The sequence below is a fragment of the Arvicanthis niloticus genome, chromosome 9 (assembly GCF_011762505.2).
Source record: "Arvicanthis niloticus isolate mArvNil1 chromosome 9, mArvNil1.pat.X, whole genome shotgun sequence".
Classification (NCBI taxonomy): Eukaryota; Metazoa; Chordata; class Mammalia; order Rodentia; family Muridae; genus Arvicanthis; species Arvicanthis niloticus.
In genome coordinates, this window is record NC_047666.1 from 20,644,010 (window position 1) to 20,668,191 (window position 24,182).

The 24,182-nt window shown below is 37.0% G+C and overlaps 1 protein-coding gene across 2 annotated transcripts in view; it reads left to right on the forward strand.

Annotated features, from left to right (window-relative positions):
• Lrrtm4 (leucine rich repeat transmembrane neuronal 4) overlaps positions 1-12,659 on the forward strand; it is a 720,662-nt gene extending 708,003 nt beyond the window's left edge. For both annotated transcript variants that reach the window (XM_034511214.2, XM_034511212.2), the window contains one exon: positions 11,523-12,659. In XM_034511214.2, the coding sequence (XP_034367105.1) occupies positions 11,523-11,744 (222 nt within the window). In that variant the 3' untranslated portion in view covers positions 11,745-12,659. The remainder of the gene's footprint in view (positions 1-11,522) is intronic.
• Positions 12,660-24,182: the final 11,523 nt, after the last annotated feature.

The window sequence follows — 24,182 nt, forward strand, 5'->3', positions numbered from 1 at the left end:
GATGCCTCATATCAATATATAGACTTTCTGGGGCACTAAGAAGAAGCTACACATATTTGTTTAGAATAAAATGTAATGTGATAGTTAATATTATTAAATTATTGCATAGTATAATAACCAGAAAGAGAGGTCTCTTGCCATGACTATGGACATTATCTTACTTATATTCATTGAGGTTGGATGGCCTGCCCTCTTTGGGTGCCTCTATTCTCTAGCTGAGATTTTTGACTCTATAAAGAAAGAATAAGAATTGAGCAGCATCATACATTCACCACTCTCTGATTTCTAGTTGTCGCTGTGATACTCACAGCTACTTCACAGTGCTTGACTTCCCTTCCATAATATACTGTGAGCTAGAATAAACTTTTCCCTCTTAAGTTGCTATTTTCAGGATACTTTTTCAGAGTAGTAGAAGAGAAAACAGAGAGGTAGTTAAGTGATGTTAGAGTTTAACAACTCAGTGTGATATTTTTGATAAGGATAGAAGAAATGTGGCAAAGAAGGAAGAGAAACTAGAAATAGTGTAGATCGGGTGTAGATGCTTATAAGAGGTTAAATTTGGGGTGCTGGTCAAGACAGACAGAATGATGAAATGCATGATTGTTGGCTTATTCTATTTCCCCTGAGAAAATAAGAATATCTTGCTGTTTAATATAGCTTCATTCAAGACAATAAAGTCCAGAGGAGTCTGCCATGCTGATGCTCTGTGGTCTGTGGAAATATGAGAACATGAGAGTGGTGGGTTTTATTGGAATATGATGGTGAGAAGTGAGAAAAACATGCCTGTGATCTTGACAGTGACAGAGTTCTGGCTGCTATAGAGGATGGGAGAATAGGAAAAAGAACTAATCTAGATGTTTTCTGCAGATGTAAGCACACACACACACACACACACACACACACACAAACACACACACACTTTATTCCTAGGAATTAGCCACCAAAGATGTTTAATTCTATACACTATGTGTTGACTTTTACTATGTGTTGACTCAATATTCCTGAGCCGTCCTCTCATAATCTTCTATATGTTTTTACATCTTCTCATTGCTCAAAGTATTACATCAGTAATACTTTGGGTGGTCCATTCTTTTGCCTTTCCTTTAAATGTATCACTTGATAGAAATAATTAGGAAGTTTGGGTGTTTTTCAGCAGAGAGAGACTTTATTAGCTTTTAAATATACAGAAATATCCTTTCTCCCCCCTAGTGCTGAACAGAGTGGGCCATGACTACCATCTCAGTAAATTAAATTACTTTTAAAAATAAAAGGAGTAGATTCTCTAGCCGACTGAACATTTACAGACAATTCACCACCAATGTAAATTCATCTACAAGTAGCTATTTAGAAAATATGTATGTGATAGTAGTTAAATTTACCCAACTGATTAGTCCTAACTTCAGTTCAAATATGTGCATCACCAAGTTGATGATATCTGGAAGGATGGGACTACAGCAATACCATCAATGATAAGAACATGAATAGGACCAAATTAATATACTCAAGTTGGCAAGACACATGACGAGACTAACTAAGAATACTTAACATTTCAATAAATGCTATGTAGAAAATAAACAAGGTTTTTTTTTTTTTTTTTTTTTTTTAAACGGGGTAGCTTATATATGTAAATCTGAATGGAATGCCATTTTAGATAAGGTGGTTAGAGAGACCATCTTCAGAAAAGTGACATTTTAACAGAGGATCAAAAGATTAGCATAAGCCCACTGGGGATAGGAAGAAAGAAAATGAAAATGTAGAAAAAAAGACAGCATGCTCTACAAAAAAAGAAGAAGAAGAACAGTGAATACCAAGATGTAGTCTTAGGAGAAGGCAGAGATTTGATTGAGAAATAGAAAAAGAGTATATTTTTAACTTCTGCACAAGAAGAAGCCATGGTGGGACAAATGTTTATGATCCAATAACCTTAGGACCCAATGACCTCTTTCACATAATCACCAGAGTTTTCTCCCCTGTGTTAGGAGCTATCATAGCTCAGGAGCTGGCTCACTGTGTTAAGAGCATCCCTTAAGCTGTCCACTCAAAGGTCAGTCAGCTTTGTTCCTGTTACAGTATGTTTGATCCAGTATGACTTCAGGGCTGACTTTCAAGCTCTCACCTGAAGCTTTCTGTCTGAATTCCAAGTACCAAGGTTGTGTGAGTCCAGCTTTTTCTGTGGGAGCCACTGTGAGCTTTATTCTGGGCAAGACCTGGGTCTTCACTTGGAAATGCACAGGGCTCACATGCTGGGAACTCTTTTCTCTCTGCTCTCTTGACTTACAGTATTCAGTCTCCATGACAGGCAGGAAGGACCAGGCTTATCTCACTCATGCAGCTATTAATAATCTTCTTGAATAAACCAGCCTCATTTTATTCTTCTTTATAGATCCAGAACTAGATGCCTAGATTATAAAAAAAATACCCAAACATGCTAAATAATTTTTACTTTTAAAAATGATTATATTCTAATGTAATTCATGAACTTTAAATGAGACTCAAAATTCCATGTCCATAAGATTCTAGCAACCAGTTCTCTAATAAAACACTAGCCAAAAACAACTTAGGAGAAGAAAGAGTTTATTTGTATTATGCTTCCAGGTTATAGTCACAGAAGAAAATCAGGAGAGAAACCCAGGCAGGAACTTGAAGTAGAAACCAGGGACTATTGCTTGGTGGCTCACTTACTACACTTGGACTCATGTTCAATCAGCTTTATTATACCACCCAGGGCCACTATTCCAGGATATGATGCTATTCAGAGTGAACTTGCCGTTCCTGCATCCCTTAATTACCAAGACAATCCCCACAGACATGCTCATAGTCCTGTCTGATCTAATGAATGGCTATTCTTCCACTGAGGCTTTCTTGTCAAAGAATTCTAGGCTCTGCCCAGTTGAGAGTTAAAGCTAACTATGCCACTAAGTAACGTTATATTAAAAACAGTTCCTTGCTTATTCATCCACATTTTGCCTATCTCTATTTTCACAGCCAAAAGTTAGGTCCATACTTAACAATATAATCTGTGTGAGTTGAAAGACTAAACTATCACTGACTTGTGAAAGAGTTTGCCAATCCTTGTGATAAGTATCTGTCATGTGAGTGAATGAATGAACACATAAATAAGTGAGTTATGTTAGGAAATTCACTTTTATATAATTACACCTTAATAGTATATACTTTATGGCAGAGATCCAGCCATTACCTTAGACCTGTACATATTTCATTTAAAATATAAAACCAATATTATTTATGTACCATTCGGCTTTGCTGTTCTAAAATATAGTCAATCAGAATAAAGCATAATTGCATTTTCTAAATGAGCATATTCTATTTTCATAATTAAACTTGCATCTCAACATTTCTCCTATTAGAAGCAGCCAGGCTCCTAGAAATTTCTTTTAATGGTTCTAGAATCAAAGCAGTCATTTCATTCTGTCAGTATGTTTGAATCCTTCTGGGGTTTTCCTCCTGCATCTGTTAGTTGGTTCTGAAGTTCTACCCTGGGGTACAAAATTCTGTTTTACAAAACCACCTTCCTTATGTAAGAAGTTTCATTTCAGTTTTACATTTGTAAAAGAATTTCTCTCTTTAACTGGATACCCACTGCACAGTTAGGGAGAAGACACTGGAGGCTCACCTGCTCTGTCTCCAAAGAACAAATGCTACCTTCTAGTTAGTCAAGAAAATGAGCTTAAGGTAGTATAAATTATTTAATACAAATTCAAATAAAATGTCACCTAAGTTCACTAGAGCAAGTCGCCATTCTCTGGAGAAACACAAGGGGAACCTGACTAAGGAATATGCTAGCTGCATTTCTGCAGTCACTCCTGCTTCTAACACATCTCTCTTTAACTCTCTGTGTCTATCTCCCTCTCTCCCTCTTTATCTCCCTCTCTGTCTCCCTGCCTCTCCCTCCCGCCCCCCCCCCCCGTCTGTCTACACATGCGTGTGAAGGCCAGAGGTCATATTCAGGTGCCCATGGTCCTCATTGTCCTTGAATTTGAGCTAGTCTACCCCCAGAGATCCTCCTGTTGCACTTCTGGGAATTCAAATGTGGGACACCATGCTCAATTCATAGAATTAAACTCATGTTCTCATGACTTTGAGGCAAGTGCTATATGACGGTGCTATCTCTCCAGCTCAAAGCAAAGTCCATTGAACTGGATCGGCTGTATTTGCTGATAAATTTCATCTCTGCTTGGTTACTTCTGTACGATTTGAATTTTTGCAAGAAGGAAATGGGGCTCAAATAATGATCATAGTCTTCTGTTTGAGGACAAACATCTTCATGTCATTGCAGTTCTTAGAAAGCCTACTTTTTTTCCACAAGAGAAAAACACTCCTGATTTAAAATATCATCATAGCTATTTGTTCCTCTAATACTTCAGGATCAAAGTCAAATATACTATATTTGACTACAATATACCATCGGGGATACGGTATTCTTTCCACAACAGGGACCAGATCTTTGGAAGAGAAGCGTCTAAACAGTAATGCCAGTTAATTAATCCATCCTGTTACTCTAAAACCTTTGTGAATGCTGAGAGCATTGCTGATGTAATCCATATCCCAGTTCATGGAGTTAACCCTATCTTCAAAGTCCTGTGGCTCCTCATTAGCTTAAGTTCCATGACACCTGGGAACAGCACATTCTGGTAAGGAATCACTAATATTACAAATGGTCATTGTGCTCTAACATAACACAACTGACTTGAAAGCAAAAGTTTGGACAAACACGAGTACACAGATCATCTGTTTTCCAACCCTTGAATAAGAAAAAGCAGGAATGAAAGACAAATCTATCCAGTGTTCATCGGCACTTGCAAATATGTGTGAAGATCAGATAACAACTTGCATGAGTTGATTCCCCCTTCGACCCATGTGAACCTCAGGGATACATGTTGGACTGTCAGGTTTGGTATCAAAGGCCTTTACTCAAGGAACCATCTTGCTGACCTCTAAGAATGGTGATCTTACATGATGACATTCTTTTAGCCGACCAATAAAATGGAAGCAGGATAGGTGCCACTTTCACTGTTACCTTCTTTGTTTTATTTGGGGCTTTTTTGAAACAAACATCACAAAATGAAATTGATGATCTTATAAACTGAATAGATGGCTATATCACATTGATTATTTAACATTCCGAACAAAATAGGGAAAGTGTAAAATCTCTACCAGGCATTGTTTGAGATGGAAAACTTTCATGAACTCTCTTTTCATGTTTCTAGCTTCACTTATCCTTATTAAATCACACCATTATTCTAATGTTTTGAATCTCTCATAGACCCCTGAGTTCTTGAAATTCTTTTCTACTATACAGTACTTCTTAAAATAGTGTGTCTCTGTGTGTGTGTACACATGCATATATGAGCGTGTAAGCATTCATGTATGTGAATGTCTGCACATAACACAAGTGTGAAGATTGGAAGACAATCTCAGGTATCAGTCCTCAGTTCCCACCTTGTTTGGAGCAGGATCCCGTGTTGTTTGACTCTTGACCTTGAGATGTGAAGATTTTTCCCATCACTGCGACCAGTATACTGATGGGTTCCCTTCTAACATAAATGGGTTAAGGTTGTGTTAACTTTTAATTAACATTCCTGAAATATAAAACCAAGTTGTTTCCCTGAACTTGTTTACATGTTCATGTTTGATTCTCAACACCTACTAACCTAGTGAAAAGATTAAAGTCAAAGTTATACATTCACTTAGCAATTGCCATTCATTTTAAATCAATTTCTCTTCCAATAAATGCAATGTCCATCTTCATTAAGCAATTCAGCTGTATCGAATTCTTCCTTGAATTTATACGATGATACTTTTTAAATGGTTTGAATAGCCTGACACAACCCTTTCATTCTGAAAATTAGAATCCAAATGTCATTCAGGAAATTGAAAATCAACTTTTTATGACTTCAGTGGAAAAAATTCATACTGAAATCTGAACAATGGTCATGAAAAGTTAATAAATAAGACTAATGATAGACTACAGTAATTTAAGAACAATCAGACACTTCAACTACTTATAACTAATGTTTAAAGCTTTGAGAAACAGAGGAAACAGTATTGGATTCCCATGTAAAAATGCTAAAGTCTCTGATCAAATTTATCAAGGATCCATTTCACATTGCACTCACATTCACAGTATAGACACATTCATTTCTCATTTTAAATACAATTATTGCTGATGTAAAGTTTTGGAATAAGAGTCAATATGCAGCTTTTGAAGCTCTGTAACAGCCCTCTGTAATTTACCTTTTTCCTTCCAAAATATAAAGCATTCCCTTTCCCAAACTTCTGTCATTGAAATACTAATAGAGGGAACCTTCATTAATTCAAAGAATGACTTCATTTTTTAAAAAAATATCTTCCTGATTTTTTGGAAGGAAAAGAAAACATATTATGGGCAAAGAGTAAATGATGGTTTGGTTTGGTTTTTGAAAACCAGAAGATGCAGTGATATTTGATAGCCTCCTAATGCACAGGATAGGAGTGGGAGCCTTGGTTAGAAACTATGCTGTTTCCACCTGTTTCCTGCATCTCTGTGAATGGAAACTGGAAGACCAAAAGGGCAGGATATGCTTCCAAAACATATAAGGGCAAGGCTGAGTTAAGTGAACTGGAATAGGTGTTCTCAGTGGATTTCTTAAAAGATTAGAAAGGACTTTCAGTGTTACCTGAGGGCAATGAGATACGAGGACTGCTCCGTTTTTTAGAGGATTAGCCAGAAATCAGAAGAATCAAAGTGACCTGTAATTAATCATAGGAATGCTTCTCCCCACTCTAACCTGCCTCACATGTACTTATAAAATATTTCTCTAAGGAAGTTTAACATGTGACTAATGTTCAACTGTACATATACTCTGGAGAAGTCAGATCTGCCAAAGAGCATGGCATATTTTCTCAGATTCTTGCTATTCTGTGCAATTGTCTTTAAATAAAGTACAGCTTTCAGTACAGCCAATGAGTAGCCGGACATGCTAATGAGAACATCTTTAAATAGTGTTGTTCTGCTGAGCTTCAAAGTGGAGCCCAGGAGAGAAGGGATAGAGCATGGGGACCATTTAGTAAAGTACTAAAAACACATTTACAAAAATACCAAAACTACATTAAAGGGAACTTAAGGACACTTTGTTTTGACTACTGGAAACAACAAGCCACACAGGGACCCAGGTGGTTAATGTGCTGTATATTATTTCTATAAAGCACAAGACCTCCATCTCATCGCTGCTCTGAAACTGCAAATTCAGTTGATTACAGAGTGTCCCACAGAATAGACTCCAGAAGTAAATGAGCAAATGCTGCAGTTATCCTTTCAAAGCTGGACGATTCATTCAGCTTTTGAGTATTTCTTTATTTTGCCATTAGTCAGTCTAGAAGAAAATAATGTTACAATGGTTTTTATCTTAGAAGAATTTGTTTCACATACAATGAAGAAAATGCCATGGGTCCCTGCTTATGATAGCACAATGCAGTCTAACTGCTGTTGCAAACCAAATTTCCTGAGTTCAGAGACAGTATAACATATACATCTAGAGGTCTGTGATTAATAAGGCTTTCCTGATATTTGAGTCAACATCAGGTTGATATTTTAGCTATGAAATTGTTCTCTTAGATTATAGTTTAAACATAAGAGCTTTAAGTAAATAAGAAAAATGAACAATGTTGACATATAAGCTGCTGGTTTTCATTGTCAGATTAACCTATTTGTACAAAGAGCTCATGATGTAACTTCCTCTCACACAAGGCTTGTGTATGCTTTCTAAGTCCAGTGTCTTCCCCTTACAATGACTAGGGGAAAGATCCCAACAATAGAAGGCACACAAACTCACAGCCAATGCTGCATATGGTCTTTGATGTATCACATGGATCTGGCTCATTTAGGGAAAGAAAACAGAACCATTCCTTTAAGTGAACGTATGTGGGAAAGGTTGGCAAGATGGCTCAGCAAGAAGAGGTACTTGCTGACTAGCTTGAGGATCCAGGTTTGATCCACAGGGACTCCTATGAAAGAAGACAAGAGTTGACTCCTGTAAGTTGTACTCTAACCTCCATACCTCTGTTGTGGAACACAAATTTAATAAAATAATATAAATAAATAAATAAATAAATAAATATTAGAAAAAAGAAAAGAAGGAAGGTACAGAATAAATATCCTGTGCCCAGTGAATGTTTCTGTACTTGGAACTAACTTGGTAATTTTTTTTCAAGGCATTTCAAGTTGTCCTCTACATATTAATAACAGAAAGAACAGATAATAGTATTTTTAGGAAGGTCTTTCCCAAAATACTTCTTCCTGCTTAGTACCCTGAACAAAATTACCTGTTTCCATTTCTCTGCTTTGTCAGAGTTTCCATTTCTCTGTCTTTGTCAGAGACCCAGGACACCAATCACTCCTCTACCATCTGACACACTTAGAAAATCCCAAAGGGACTTCATTTCCCAAAAGAGAAATGACAATGAATAGCTCATGTCTAGACAGTTTGCTGGCTTATAGAGAGGTATCTGAATGGATAGGAAGTAAAAATAGGGTTGTATATATGGTACGGTAGCTAAAAGTGTTATTCTGTCTCTTCCAGGAAGTTAGACTTATCAAAAAGTCTTCTAGTCAGCTTGACTTATTTGGGGATGTCCCTCAGAATCTCTACTGAAGTAGAGGGCCTTGAGAATCTGGTCAGTTTCAGGGATGCCCTGAAGCTACTTTAGCTGTTTACTTTCTGTGCTTAATGAGCTTCCCTTCAGGATGGAATGTTTCACTGCCCTTTAGAACATCCTGTGTCTTAAGAGCTTCCCTGCAAGATAGAAGGTTTTATTTCATCAAAATATACCACATGATAACTATCTAGTGAGTAGGACAACATAGATAAGTAGGTAGATAGATGATAGATAGATAGATAGATAGATAGATAGATAGATAGATAGATAGATAGATAGATAAGCAGTATGTTTACCCTCACTCTTGCTGGCAAGTCCATTCCTTCACTGGCATTAAAGCCCAATGCTTTGGATTCCAGCATACAAGGAAGACCAGTTGATATATCCAGCCTTGTGAACTGAACAACTACAGGATCCTTGGAATTTGCATTGGTAGAAAAGCCATTGTTGAACTAGCTGGATCACAGCCTAGAAACCATTCTAATAAATCCCCTTGAGAGACAGGGGAGGTGGGGAGAGGGAGAGGGAGAAGAAAAGGAAAAGGAAGAGGTAGAGAGAGAGAGAGACAGAGAGAGAGAGAGAGAGAGAGAGAGAGAGAGAGAGAGAGAGAGAGATTCATTATAAGTCCTGTTCTTCTAGAGAACCCTGACTATATTTTATGCACCATGTCATAAGTGTCATAAGGGTATCACCTGCTGGTATGGGAATGAACCAATCACTCCAAAGGACATAAACCAGAGGAGTTTATTGCATGTACAGAGAGAAAGATCACAACAAAAACAAGCCTTCCCCTTCTAAGCCTTCCTTCCCATCAACCAGCATTGGCAGTCTATCAGAGAGCTACAGGTGTGAGTGAGAGAAAGTGACTTTGCGGAGATAGGGATCCACGGAGGTAAAACAAAGGTGGAGGTGAGACAAGAGGGCAAAAACTCTCAAATCATCACCCACTAGAAGCTGAGCCCTTGGAGTTTTGCAGTCTCAATGAGGAATCAACACCATCAGATTGATGTAGCAGGTTCAGACAGATGTGCAAGCACAAGATTAAAAAAAATGTGCAATTGTAGTTTCCTTTTCCTAACTTTGTGAAATGTGTTTCTTTATCAAATATATAGAGTCTAATGAAAAGCAATACAGAAATTTAAGGTGACTATAGTATTTGCAGGTTTTGATATTAACATAATTGGTGTAGACTCTCACCCAGATTTGTTGCAGTGACAGTCAATAGAGACTTAGCTTGTCGCTTGTCAGCTTGAAAATAAAGAACACCATTCATACTATAAACAGAGAGATGTACCTGTTCAAACATTTGTAATATTATAAGTAATATATTCTAGAAATTATCTGTGATATTTTTATTTTACATGAAATATATATGACCTGAAAAGGAGGGTAGAATTGTATGAAATGCTAAGTACAAATGAAAATTAAAGATGCATATAATCATATGTTTTGTATTAGAGACAGTCTCCAGAGGAGAGAATCAATTTGTGGTACTGTAACCTGGTCAAAAACCCAAAGTAAGGGAGGTCATATGACCTATAGGTGTACTGAGAAAAGCTGTTGATCTAAATTGATATAAATTCAAGCTACATTGGTAAACAGTTATGTTTATATCCATAGAAAATGCTACTCTTAGCCTTAATCAAACAATCCTATCGTTGTAGTGAATAGTGATGAATGCAGAGAGGCTTGACTGTACAAGGTGCTGAGATTAAGGGGTGGATGAGTACACAACCCTCAATAAGGCAATTAAATGATGCTTTCAAGGGCCCAGGGACCCTGCAAAAGAAGGGCTAGAAATATTGTAAGAGTCACAAGATAAGAAGAAAGGCTGTGAAATGCCATCTCCTATTCAAGACACAGACATTGAAAACAGAAACTCAGAGCAGCTATGGGTACCTACCTTGAGTCTGTAGAATGGACCCATCAACAGGTAGGAATGGAGGGAGTCCCACACCTCACTTCTGAGCTATGTGCTACTGATTCGTGTAGACAAAGACAAATTTTCTTCATTTGTGTACCTACCAATGACCCTATTAAGCTCTAATGGATAGATCCAATCCAGTGCTTACATAGATGCCTCTGGTTAAACTAAATGGGTCACAAAACAAAAAATAAAAGTGATGAGTCTGAGAAAGGATCTGGTCCAGAGTGGGGATGTGGGAAGTAGATAAGAGAGTGTATGAGTAGATGTAAACACAATGCATTATACATATGTATGAAATTGTCAGTGAAAAAAGAAACACTGGCAGCTACAGATAAACTACATAGAAAAACATAAAACACAATAATACAGCTAAAGATATATACATAGAACGTTACATGTACATTATATACATGTGCTTGTAAATTTGTGCTCAAACATATAACATGTAGACATATGAGGCATGTACACAGAACTTGCATATATCAGCATCCACATTTGATCATTACATATACAATCTTTTGCACCTTAGTTTTGACTCGACTTATCAAGCCATAACTGTAACAGGTCTTCGCAGTTTTTGTAGCATGTGCATTCATGTAGGCTGTAGAAAGCTTTTGATAGTGTAATAGGGTAAAAACAGCAGTTCTACGTATGTATGATATATGTCATCCATGTTCAAAGACATTTAAGTTGTTCTAGATTTTTTTATGTTGATGTGTCAGCTGAGAGTAGGATCAAAAATCAAAACACTGAAAATACACTGTATAAAAACTTATGTACAAAGTACATATGAATTATGATAGCCAAAAAGTAACAAAAATTATTTTTGTTAAGTTGATGTTTTCAGATAATAGAGGACTTGAATCAACATGGAAAACAAAAACAGTCTCCTTTTAAAGCTTATCACTAAACAATTGCTTTTTCTGTTTCTCATGTACAGATGCCCCACCATGTGAAGCCCTTGCCGTATTACAGCTATGACCAACCAGTGATTGGGTACTGCCAGGCCCACCAGCCTCTCCACATCAACAAGGCTTATGAAGCTGTGTCCATAGAGCAGGATGACAGCCCCAGTTTGGAGCTTGGGAGAGACCACAGCTTCATCGCCACCATAGCCAGGTCGGCTGCACCTGCCATTTATCTGGAGAGAATAACAAACTAACAGCAAAGCCAACTTCATGATGAAGAGCTCACAGCGGAAAAGGAGGCCTCCATCATAAAGGAGATGTGGTGTCCAGCATCTTCCAGCCTCAATAGTTCATTGCTGTACAGTTTAGGGAATACTGAAAAGCAAACCCCAAACTGCTTATGAAGTTGGGCAGCTGATGAACCTGCCACCAACCCGGGAGGTCACAGAACTTCCTTTGCTTTAAAACCTAAAACAAACACAAGCACTCCCGGATGTAAATAGTCAAGAGTGTTAAGTTCTTATAAAAATAGATTTCATCTTAGCTATCTATAGGTTTGTTTGTATATTTGATTTTTCTACTATGCATGGTTCCTGGGCTGGAGAACCACAGTGGGAGGGTGGGAATTTGGGGGAAACAACACAATTTTTCTTGTAAGGTGTGCATAACACTCACAAACATTTTTTCCTATGTTTTCATGTTACTTTTTCTTTAAAATCTGGTTTTATGCTTTTATTTGTTTTATTTTTCTTAATTTCCTGGTTGAGTGACTTTCTCCTACTAAATCTGAGTACTTATATGGTACCAAAAGAAGATTTGGTTTTGCATTGACCTAAAGTAAGGAAAGTTGACTACAACATTCAATAAACTACTGGAATGAGTTAAGTACATCAAAGTGTATATTCATTCAGTACACATTATAGACAATATTAGGAGCTCTGGTTTATTCCCCCATCTGTATCCATCAAGGAAGGAAAGCTAATAACCAGACCTGTGAACACGTGGATGGGGAAGAAGCAGAGTACTACCCTCAAAGGAGAGAGGGGCTCTGTGAACAATGGCCAGGGTTCCTTTGGATGACAATGTCATGGGATGAATTTCTAAATTCAACATGATGTGTAATATTGCTTTTAAATTTAATTATCACTTAGCTTTTGTGTAATTTTTATCAATAAAAGAAAAAAATGTTGAAAAATAAAATATATTATTTTGTGGTTGGTATACCATAGCCCATCTTCATATGTGTGGAATGTTTCTACCTGGCACCAGAGTAACAATGTAGGAATTTAACAAGGGTTTTGTTTGGTTGGTAGGTTGGATTTGGGAGTTTGTTGTTGTTTTGTTATTGTTTGTTTGTTTTTCTGTACCCCATGGAAAGGTAGAGAAGCATTAATAAGTCTAGAAAATATATATAAAATGAAGCTAAGGTAGTAATATGTTTTAAAACTTATTTAGAGATATTCTTACTCTAAAAATATGCAACATGAAAAAAATGTACAAATGGGAGAATTACAGACTACATGATCTTAGTGGAAAGAGAGAGCTATTAGTAATTACACAGAAAAATACATAGCAGTCATTTTTAAAATCATTTTTCAAAGAAAATAATGAGGGTTAGAAAGCTGGCTCATCAGTTAAGAATGCTTGCTGCTTCTGCAGAGGAACTGGGTTTTGTTCCCAGAACTGACATCTGACTACTCACAATCTCCTGTAATTCTAGCTACAGGGAAATCCAACACATTCTCCATAGGCCCCTGTACCCAGATACACTTACCCAAACATATACATACACACATACATATACACAAAAAAGTTAAATAAAGTCACCCAAAGGAACCAACCTACCTACCGGATAGGATAGTCACATCACTTTCTCTTTTGTCATAAGGGAGCTGATGTGATCGATCAACAATTCTTCAACTCATTGTGGATATTTCCCTGAGGTAGTACAGGGTCCAATTGGAGTAGTTTTATTTTTAAAACAATATGAAGCTATGATGTTTATCATATTTAACAAGTCAACTTTTACATGTTAAAGTGTGGTATTAGACAGCAATTTCAATAGATACACTTAAGTATTAACTAAATCTAAACTCTGAAACTAACGGTGACTGAGCTTTATAAATTACAAAGCACTATATCAAAGTTAGAGATAATTACAAAACCAAGTCATTGAAAACAAATTAGGGTACCGAACATGGATTTTCTTTTCAACATCATTGTATCTGAATATCGTTCTGAAATACAATTGAAGTTACCCTCTGCTTTAAATGAAAAAATGGCAATTATTGTGTTACAAGAAAGTTCAGCCAAGACAACTTTTATTTTCACATTGAAAAGTGCCATTATGCCAAATTCTTTTTAGTTTTCTGATAATATTTATCATTTAAGTGATATATATTTTCTTAACCAAAGAGTTGGTCATGGGTTTAAAAGTTAAGCATAATTTTTTCCTGTTATGACGTTGGTTTTAGAATGTGACCAATAAATTTGAAGTGCATCTTCCCAAATTAAAATGATTTTTATTTTTGTATGAATGGGTATCTTTCCAAAGAAAGAGGATTTTTTTTCAAACATGGATACCCTCTTCTCTATGTCTTCCCATCTGGCACACCATTCATTACAACTGATTTTCATATAAAACACCTTGATCAGTGATGGCTTTGATTAGTTTACTTGTATGTCTTACAAAAAAAAACATAAAAAATAGATATTTTAATCCATTATTTAAAATTACTGTACTTGGCCAAACATTGCCTAGAGTCAAACATAAACAGTGAGGTGAACTGTTATGAAAACAGACAGCATTGTGAAAATATAGAGCTTGTACACATGAAAATTTCCAAAGAGCTTTTAAATTTGCATATCATTTGCATGTGGCAGAGTAAGTTTGCATTGAGTTTTGCAAATGTGTTGAAGCTTAGAACAGGTAAACAAGAAAACATCAGAAAGCAATTTCACTTGAATAGTCCTGGAGAAGTCCTAAAATGCAAACTTCAGGCCCTGTTATTACATAATGGACAAAATAAGTGTTCAGAAGAAAAGAGATCTTAAAAAATATAGTAATATTTTATCAGAGGGCTTGAAAATCTAACATTGTATTATTTATCTTGTAAGAAAAAAAAATCGACCATCTGTATGCTGGAAGCCATCCAACCTACACAACCATCTAGATTTCTCCTGAGCAGGGCAAACTTGCCTGTGTGGCTCACACTCCTGTAATGTTTAGCTATGCAGACCGAATGTCCAAGAGAGCTGTACATTCCTCTACTTGGAAGAGTGATATGATGCTGGAGAGTGACCCCAGGAACATAGACAATTCCCCAGTCTTTTAGATGCCAAGAACTATGTTGATTCTACTTAGGGTTCATATCGATAGGTTAGAGAGTCCTACCAAAGAAAGTCTACTCTTGTTCAAAACTCTTCTTACTAGAGATCTCTTTTTATGCTATATTGTTTATTGAACAGCAGAAAGATCTACAGGCTCTCTTTTAAAAGCTGAGGATTTTTTATGAAATAGTCACAAAGCAAGAGAATTAAAACCAGGCCTAGAAGCAATTATGAACAAAACACAATATAGCTTGGAACAGTCAGTTTCCAAAACATGATTACCTCTCTTCATGAATATGCATAGTAACATTGAGTCTCTTTCACTTACTGCACCAAGCAGTAAGTAAGCTTCTGAGGTTAAAGATTTCACTTGTATAACTATGCTTTGCCTTCTCATTTCTTTGAAGGTCTGTGGCAATATTTCACATATGACCGTCAGAGACTGAAGATATAAATAATAACTTTTACTTGCAGGATACTGGAGAAAAGCCAAGCATTTCTAAAGTAAAGCATATATATAGTTATAATATTCTCACAAATTTTATTATGATGAAACAGTGAGAAGAGTGGATGGAGGTCTCAGGAAGATGCCCCTACAAGCATCTCTCTTTGGCCTCATGCTACATTTTCATCTATTTCTGAGTAGAAAAAATGGCAGGTCTAAATTACTACAAAATAGTAGATTTCATGAAACTGCAGAAATGCTAAATATACAGCACTCCAACCTTAAATCTTTCCATTTTACAAACAGCTCATAAGTATATAAATAAATGAACAAGTAAGTTTTCATTAGCAACTACATAATATGTTACTCAATGGTGTAACAAAATCAGCAGCAGCAGCAACCACAACAACAAAAACATATCGCAGACAGACATCCAGGAAGGAATGTTGGGATATGACGCTGTGATGAATGTAAGTTTAGCTGGCCCAGACAAATTTAGAATGTACTGTCAGAATCACAATTCCAAGAAGATATCTGTAAGCATAATAAGCAGACTAGATAATATTGTGCAAGCCATTGTACATGTCACCGATGGATAAATGAAAGTTGGATTTAAGTGAGGCCATACATAGGATAATCTCCAAGCCTTTAAAGCTGGAGAAAGGCAACCATAATCAGCTTCTTTCTCCTGTCTAAGCTCTGGATAGTACAAGCAGTGTTGACAATGGCGTGTGTAGTATGTGAAGCTAAAACTTTTAGGGCACTAGCTTATGAAGGTCTTCTCAAGGTCTCATTCCTCTGGCTGTCTAACTCTGAAGTCATGTGGCTTCAGAACACACGCTGAATTAAACCTGCAGACTCATTTGCACCTCTCATGTTGTATAACCTTTAATACAGAGGTGCACAAGCAGAAAAAAAATCAGAAATTCGGGTTATCTATCATTGAAATTAACATTTAAATCAGACAAAGTTCTCTTCAACAGGGAGGGATCTTGTGTCATAGCTTTTCTATAATAAAGTCTTCTATCTTTTATTTTTCTAGGTGTTCTGAGTTTCTTCTTGATACATCCCTAGAATCTGGGCTTCTTGAAAGCTGGATGACGTTTTCTCTTGATCATGTTCTCATACACCTGATTCCTGCCTGTACATTGCAATATTTTCTTACTGAACCAACTCTGCTGAATTCTTAGTAATATTCTCTTCCTCACATCCCCGCCCCCCCCCACCCCCAGCATTTCCTGTTGGTTACTGTCTTAGTCACTGTTTAATTTCTCTGAAGAGACACCATGACCAAGGCAACTCTTATTTAAAAAAAAAAAAGGCATTCAATTGGAGGTTTTTCTTTTTACAGTTTCAAAGGTTATGCCATTATCATCATAGTGGGGAGCATGGTGCAGAAACAGTAGCTGGAGTCACATCTGGATCTACAGGATAAGAAAGACTGAACCTAGTGTGGGTTTTTGAAAACCTAATAGTTCTCCAATGACACACCTTCTAAAACAAGGTCATACCTCCTAATCCTTGTAATTCTTTCAAATAGTTCCACTTATGTGTCCTTATGGAGGCTATTCTTATTGAAAATACTACGGCCATCTTCACTCCTCTTGATCTCCCTCCTACTCTTTCATCTTTTAGGTGAGAGCCAATGATGCATGAGTTTCTATTCTTCTAATATGCGAATTTAGTGATTGTCAAAATGTTACAACATCCTGAAAAAAATGTTTAAAAGAGATTGGTAGTCTCTATGCCCAAATGTCTGACTTATTGAGTCTACAATAAGGTCCTAGAACCACTCTGTCTAAGAAAACCACACCAAATCCTAAGACTGCTGTGAAGAGGCTAACTCTGTACAGGAACTCAAAGTCTGTAGTAATATTTTCTAACTATGTGACTTTAAATGAATCTTAAAGATAAAGACTAATTAAAACAAATGATAGCAACTGTACACTTAGGAACATTTTCTAAAATATGCATCTAGGACCAATAAGCAATGTTGTTTTATGAAAAACAAGGAGCGAAACATCAATGTTATCAAATTTAATATTGGAAAAAAACCAGAATTATGTCATGAAAACACATTGAATATTATTCAACCCTGGTTTTTCTAAATCTGTTCTAACATAGTAGATTTCTTAAATTCCATACTAACTAAATCCCTAAGAACTAATTTTCCTGTACAACTCATTTTGGAAAGGCTGTTTTAAGGAGTAAATTTCTTCTGGCCATAAAGAAAAGTATACACCTTAGTGGATAACTGCTTTCTCATTTGCAAGTGACACAGTGTTCTCAGTTTTCTGAAATTCATTCAGGCCTTCTTATTTAAATCGGGGACTCCATGTATTTTAAACTAATAATAAATTAAATGTCAAATCAATCTTGGTTAAGTGAGAATGAATAATGAAAATGACAAGAACTTGCTATGAAGAATTGGAAACAGATCTCCCTGTACAGGAACCCTAGTTTTGTGGATGAGATTGACTCATTGTTATAACTAAGCAAACTATTTCAGAATGATTATAAATCACCAAAAGATGCAAAGGAGTATGGAGAACATTTAGGTGCTAAATTCTAACCAGTCACCTAGCTCTGGTGGTACTAGGTATTAGAGTTTGCTGCTCCAGCATTTCAGGACATGGGGGTGCCAGTTGTCAGAAGCCATGAGAAAAGTAAATTCATCTCTGACTCCTCCTGCCTGAGGCAATTTTTAAATTGTTGTTTAGGTAATAGTTTAATTACAGCATTTCGTTCTATCCTTTCTTCCCTCCCAACCTTCTCATATATCCCTCTCTGCCTTCCTTAAAATTCATAACCTCACTTTTCACTAACTGTTATTATATTCATTTATATGTATGTATATATGTACATATTCATAAATATAACTTGTTCAGTCGATATAATGTTATTTGTATATATGTTTTCAGAGCTGTCAGTTTGGCACTGTACAACCAATTGTGTGTTTTTCCCAGAGAATATCACCTCTCCCACTCACACTCTGTCTCAATTGCCTATAATTTTTTTGCTAAGGTTAAGGAGTCATGGGTTTTTTTTCCCATCCAGTTTAGCATGATCATTGGTGTTATCCAAGATTGAGGACTGGATGTGAAAGAGGATTTTAGGGGTCATCCTAGTTTGCTTTCTGTTGCTTTTATTTAAACCTCACCAAACCAAGCTTGAGGAAGAAAGGGCTTATTTCATCTTCTATTTCACAGTCCGTCAAAGGGAAACCATGGCAAGAAACAAAGGCAAACATTCCAAGTTTTCAAACCTGAGTTTGATCTTGCAGTACCCATATCTAAAGCCAGATGTGGTATTTCATTCTCTCATAATAATCCCATGTCTGCGAAGGTAAAGACTTTTTATTCTCTGGGACTCAATGCCCAATGAGATCACCATAACTAGTAAGTTTAGGACAGTGAGAAAACTTGTCTCCGTCAAAAAGATGGAGAATACCTGAGTCACAATAACTGAACTTGTCCTACCTCTGTATGTGCACACCCCTGCCCTGCCCACCCCCACAACATAATATAGAAAAACAAAAGAAATTAAGCCTTCTAATATTAACTTTATCTGTTCATTCAAAATGATATAAACTGGATAAAAATAGCATGACTCTAGCTCAGAATTCCATGCAGATTAAACAAATTCTTAAATTATTATTATTTTTAAACCAAGCATCAGATGAGGACTATTCTCTGGGAAGAAAAATATACACATTATCAGAATTCTTGAGTTCACTTGTATTCCTTTAGGGGGATTCTGATTTGATTTTAGATAGTGAAGTGAAATCCTTCTCAGCTAACCTGGAGATAAAGATTAATCAGACAATTGTGCCAGTCAGCTCTGACTGTCCTAACAAAATATTTAATCCTGAAAAACACACATGTATTTTGCCATTGCTAGGCAGTCCAAGGTCAAGGTTTCTGCATCTTTGTTTCTGACGCTGGCTTTCCTCCTGGTTGCTGACAGGTACCTTCTCTTAGAGTCCCCACTGGGAAGGTAAAAAGAAGAAACACAGCTCATGTCTTCTCTCAGTAATCCTGTTGATTCACATCTCCACCCCCAAAAAAATCATTTAACCTTAGCTGCCTCCTTAGAGGTCCTATCTCCACATAAAACTATACTGGAGTTTAAAACCTCAATACAGAGATGTTGAAACACAATTCAACCCCATGACAAGCAGTAGAGCAAAAACAGATAAACAAGCAAACAGCTTCAATACCTGTCAGGACAGTGATTTTAACCTGCGGATTGTGACCAGTTTGGGGAATCAAACAACCTTTTCACAGGGGCTGGATATCTGCTGTCCTGCATATCAACTATTTATATTATGATTCAAACAGTAGTAAAATTACAGTTATGAAGTAGCACTGAAATAATGTTACGGTTAGAGAGATCACCACAGGATGAGGAACTGTTTAAGAGGGTGACAGGATAAGGAAACTTAAGAACCTCTACATAAGAGCAATTCATATGATTTCAAAACAGAAATATAGTAGAAGTGTATTGTAGAAGAGATTACCTGAAATAAAGACATTTTTCTTGGAATTCTGAGATCATCTCAATGTATTTATAAGGAAAATTACACTGTTTATTTTCTGGTTTTATTGTATGTAATACTAAAGTATTTCTTTATAAGGCCATACTGGAAATAAATTAGCTACATTTTCTAAAGAATTTTAATCTTTTAAAAGACTCGGGATATTGAGAACAAGATCATGTTCCAATCTGATTTGGCACAAATCTCACACTGTGTCTTATACCAAAGGGGATACAAGGTCAAGTAACCCTAAAGAATGGTTACACTTTACGACTCCATGTAGATATCCCCACTACATTAATATATTAAAAGGTCTTGTAGCAAGTAACCCAGTTTAATTCAGCACTTCCCAATTTCATTAGATTTTTGAAATGTGCCTCTCCAAAATAAAAGCTATGGAGAAGCTGTAAAGGTTGTTTTCCGCAGGGAACATTTGGGAACACATTCTGTATCTGTTAATGGGCTCACCTAGGGAAGGAAAGTAGGACCATTAGTGTGGGTGTAGATACTAAAGCCACCAGTGGAACTTTCTGAGAACATTCGGTTCTAAATTAGGTATTTAATTTTTCATCTGCACTAAGTATTTAAATCTCTGACCACAGTGTACTACACAACTCATTTCCTATTTTGTTTGCACCAAAATGGAGACATTCTTTTTAAAAATCATTTCATTAAAGTTTGAGAATTTGATACATTTTTGTATTTGGATCATTACATCTTCCCAGATTCACTCCACACTCTACACATTATAACTTTGTGCCCTTATTTCTTTTTCTGAATCCATGGAGTCCCCTTAGTGCTGCCTGTACACAGGTGTGCAGCCATCTACTGGAGTGTGGATTATTAGGGGCCGTACTGTTAAAGAAAAATCACTCTCCCTTTTCTGAAAGCTCTTAATTAGTAGTAGTTCCTCAGCAGGTGAAGGACTTTGTGCATACCTTTCCCCCTCCATGCAATATTAGACTTGAGCTGCACAGGTCTTGTGCATACTGACACAGCAATTGTGAGTTTATATATCCAACTGTACTGCTATGTACATCAAACCTTTCACTTCCTTTGGCTCTTATAATATTTCTATTTCTTCTACCACATAGATTCCTGAGCCTTGGGAAGCAAGGGTATGTTATAGATGTCTGATTTATAGCAAAGCAGTATACAGTTACTTTTTTTCTCTCTACCTTGATCAGTTGTGGTTCTCGGCGATAATCGCAACTACTATGAAAGTAGCTTCTCTGAGGATGTTTGAGGTATGCACTAAGTCATTAGAAGCCAACTTAATACTTTGATGGATTAGCAGAAATATAGAAGTAGGTTATTTCTTCTGGCCCATTTGAATAGCCACATGTTCTTGATCCTGAATGTGGGATGAGGCATGGTTTTTATCTTGTGGAATTATTCCTAAATGGAATAGAAAGATGATTGGTTAGTACCATGACCAGCTAGGTAGGTTCTTAATTCAGCTGGTGGGGCTCATGAAGATTGATGGTTATTTAATTTACACCTTGATGCTAGTAATTGTATGTGAATATTACGAAGTGAATAACTGAATTTTAAATGAAAGGGAGATTCAAGTAGAACAAATAGCATTTCTTTTCAAATACAGAAATTACTACATCAGCAGAAGTGTAACAAGTTTATTTTTCTATATACAAAAGTCAAACAAACAGGGCCTATTGTTTAGGGTATAAGATTTCAACTAGACATCTTTATTCAGTGACTAATAGTACTCCCAGACACCCACCTTTGTTCTATCAGGGATTATACTATACCAGGAAATTTTTTCAGATAAGGAGGTCAGCAATTGTATTTTATACCACAGGTGTGACCATGGGGAAGGACCCGCAGAATGGAGGTAAAGAGAAGCACTGCATAGAAGGTCACTAAGAGCAACAATCAGGCCAGAGCTAAGAAAGAACATGAATCACTCTAGGAGTGAGACTGCAGTGAGTAAGGGATACAGTCTGAAGCTGGAGATTCACTTAGACTATAAACTGTGCCATCCATGGGCAACTGTGCCAAATAATTTAGACAGGAACATTAGGAATACAGAATATACAATACAGAGGTCATGATGACTGTCAAGGCTGAAATAAACATACTTTTGATTCAGCAGAAAGTGTATATGGAGGGGATGAGCCAGAGTTTTGGAAACCAAACAAGAGTGACTTTACTATAGTATTCAAACAATGGTGAAGGTCTTTTTATGAAAATTTCTATGGAAGTTAAGAGCACAAAAAATTGAAACTATTACACAGTATATACAGTATTTTCTGTCCACTGTTCATTTCTCCCATAATACTTTTTCTCATTATAGTTGGTTATGAGCCTCAATGTGGTTGCTGGGAATTAAACTCCAGACCTCTGGAAGAGCAGCCAGCACTCTTACCCTCTGAGCCATTTCTCTACAACGATATTTATATTGAATAGTCTTTCCCCATAATATGTATATCTAGAATCCAAAAACAACATTTAAAGATGTTTTAGCGTCAGTTAGGATACATTATATTACTTAGATAGAGATTGAAAGAACCATGTTATGCTGTGGCAGAGCTGCCTTGAACCAGGGTCTAACTACATTCTAATGTGACTAGAGGTCACTTCTCAGCCCGACTTGTTGCTTTCCCCTGCAGTCCCACACTCCAGCCAGCTGAAAGGGAGTCCTGAAGCCTCCTTCTTATGGTGCTTTTCCTACCTGCTTACAGTCTTGCTACCACCTAGCTAGATAAGCTTCCATAAGTCCTGATCTCCCATTACCATATCTGGGAGTATAGAATCCTGACTATTAGTCTTGAGAATGAATTGTATGTTAACTAACCCTTTTCATGCCTTTGAATGTATGACAGGTGGTATCCATGTTAGTATCTATCACCTTCAAATATATATTTCCTTCTCTGTTTATGCCCATAAAATTTGACATATCTTACACATTTCTATGCCAGCAGAACTAGATAATGGACATGTCTCTAATGGTTATTAAGGAATCTATAACTTCCTGAGTTATTTTTTCCCTTTAGAGGGGTGATTTTTTTCAGTTCCCTGCTCCATTATTTATGAGTAAATTTATATCTGTTAAATCACAACTTAGTTTTGTTGGTGTTGTTGTGGTGGTGGTGATGGTGGTGATGGTGATGGTGGTGGTGGCGGTGGCTGTCTGGTGAATAAAACAAGTTAATGAGCATGTGCATGGTCCTAAGAAGCCTTTCCTTGCAAAATTGCAGTTTTGCTGAATCAAGCCAAAACTGTTCTTAAAAACCCATCATATGGGCATATGCAGCCTTCACTCTCTGTAGAAACTTGAAAAATTACAGCTCCATACCAAAAGCCCAACTGATTGACCAAAGCCCAATCAAGTACTTGCAAGCACATATGTGAATAAGCTTGGGACAACATCCAACTTGTCATATATTCTTCAAAGTAGGGGCTGTGTTATGCCTCCACAGATGACAGTTCCTTCGTCTGGAACAGTGGGAAGCTAGCCACCTTCTCAGAACCATTGAAAGTTAGATCTAAGTCTCAGGGTTGCGTTCTTATCACTCTGAAGCTGAATAGCAGCAGAGTGCTCACTGCACTTCGGGGCAATGAGAAGAAATGGGAGTACTCCCTTCTTTCGTTCCCGTACAAACAATGGGACGAGAGTGCCTGGCTCTGATGAACATCAAAGAGAAAAGGCTACAAATGCATGGACCTGAGCATAGCTCATACTGCTAGCGATTAGAATGTGGTTCTAAGCCGCTGAGTTTGACAAGTTGGGAGAGAGACTGGACCCAACTCTGAATGCCACATCAAGTAGGAATTTATGACTGAGGAGCAAGGACAGGACCTAGATACAGAAAACTAAAACAGGATGCCAAAACCATGGCATTGGGCAGCAGTTGAGATGACCTAGTCAGCATTTTACTAAATGCTTGCCAGGCAAGCGTGAGGACTCTGAGTTCAATCCCTAGCACTCCTAAACAATCACAACGGAAGCCTTGTAGTGGGTGATACACACTTGCAATCCTGATGCTATGGAGGTAAAGACAGGCAGGTCTCTGAAGCTTGCAGGAAAACTGATCTAGATCTAGGTTCTATTAAGCGGCCTTTTCTACCCCTTTCCACCCCAACTCCCCAGAAATGAGCCAACAGCTTCTGCAGAATAACACCTAAGTTGATTTATGATCTGTATGAATATGCATGCACTCATTAACACACACACACACACACACACACACACACACATACCACTGCACATAAGCACAGAGGTATGAGCTTATGAGTATAGTATTGTGACAATCTTGCCAATTTGGGGTTTTAGTTTCTTTTTTTAAAAAGAAGCACAGAAATATTGTAAGACTGTGTTTTCATTTTAATGCCAAGTTTGGGATATGGATCTGCCTCATA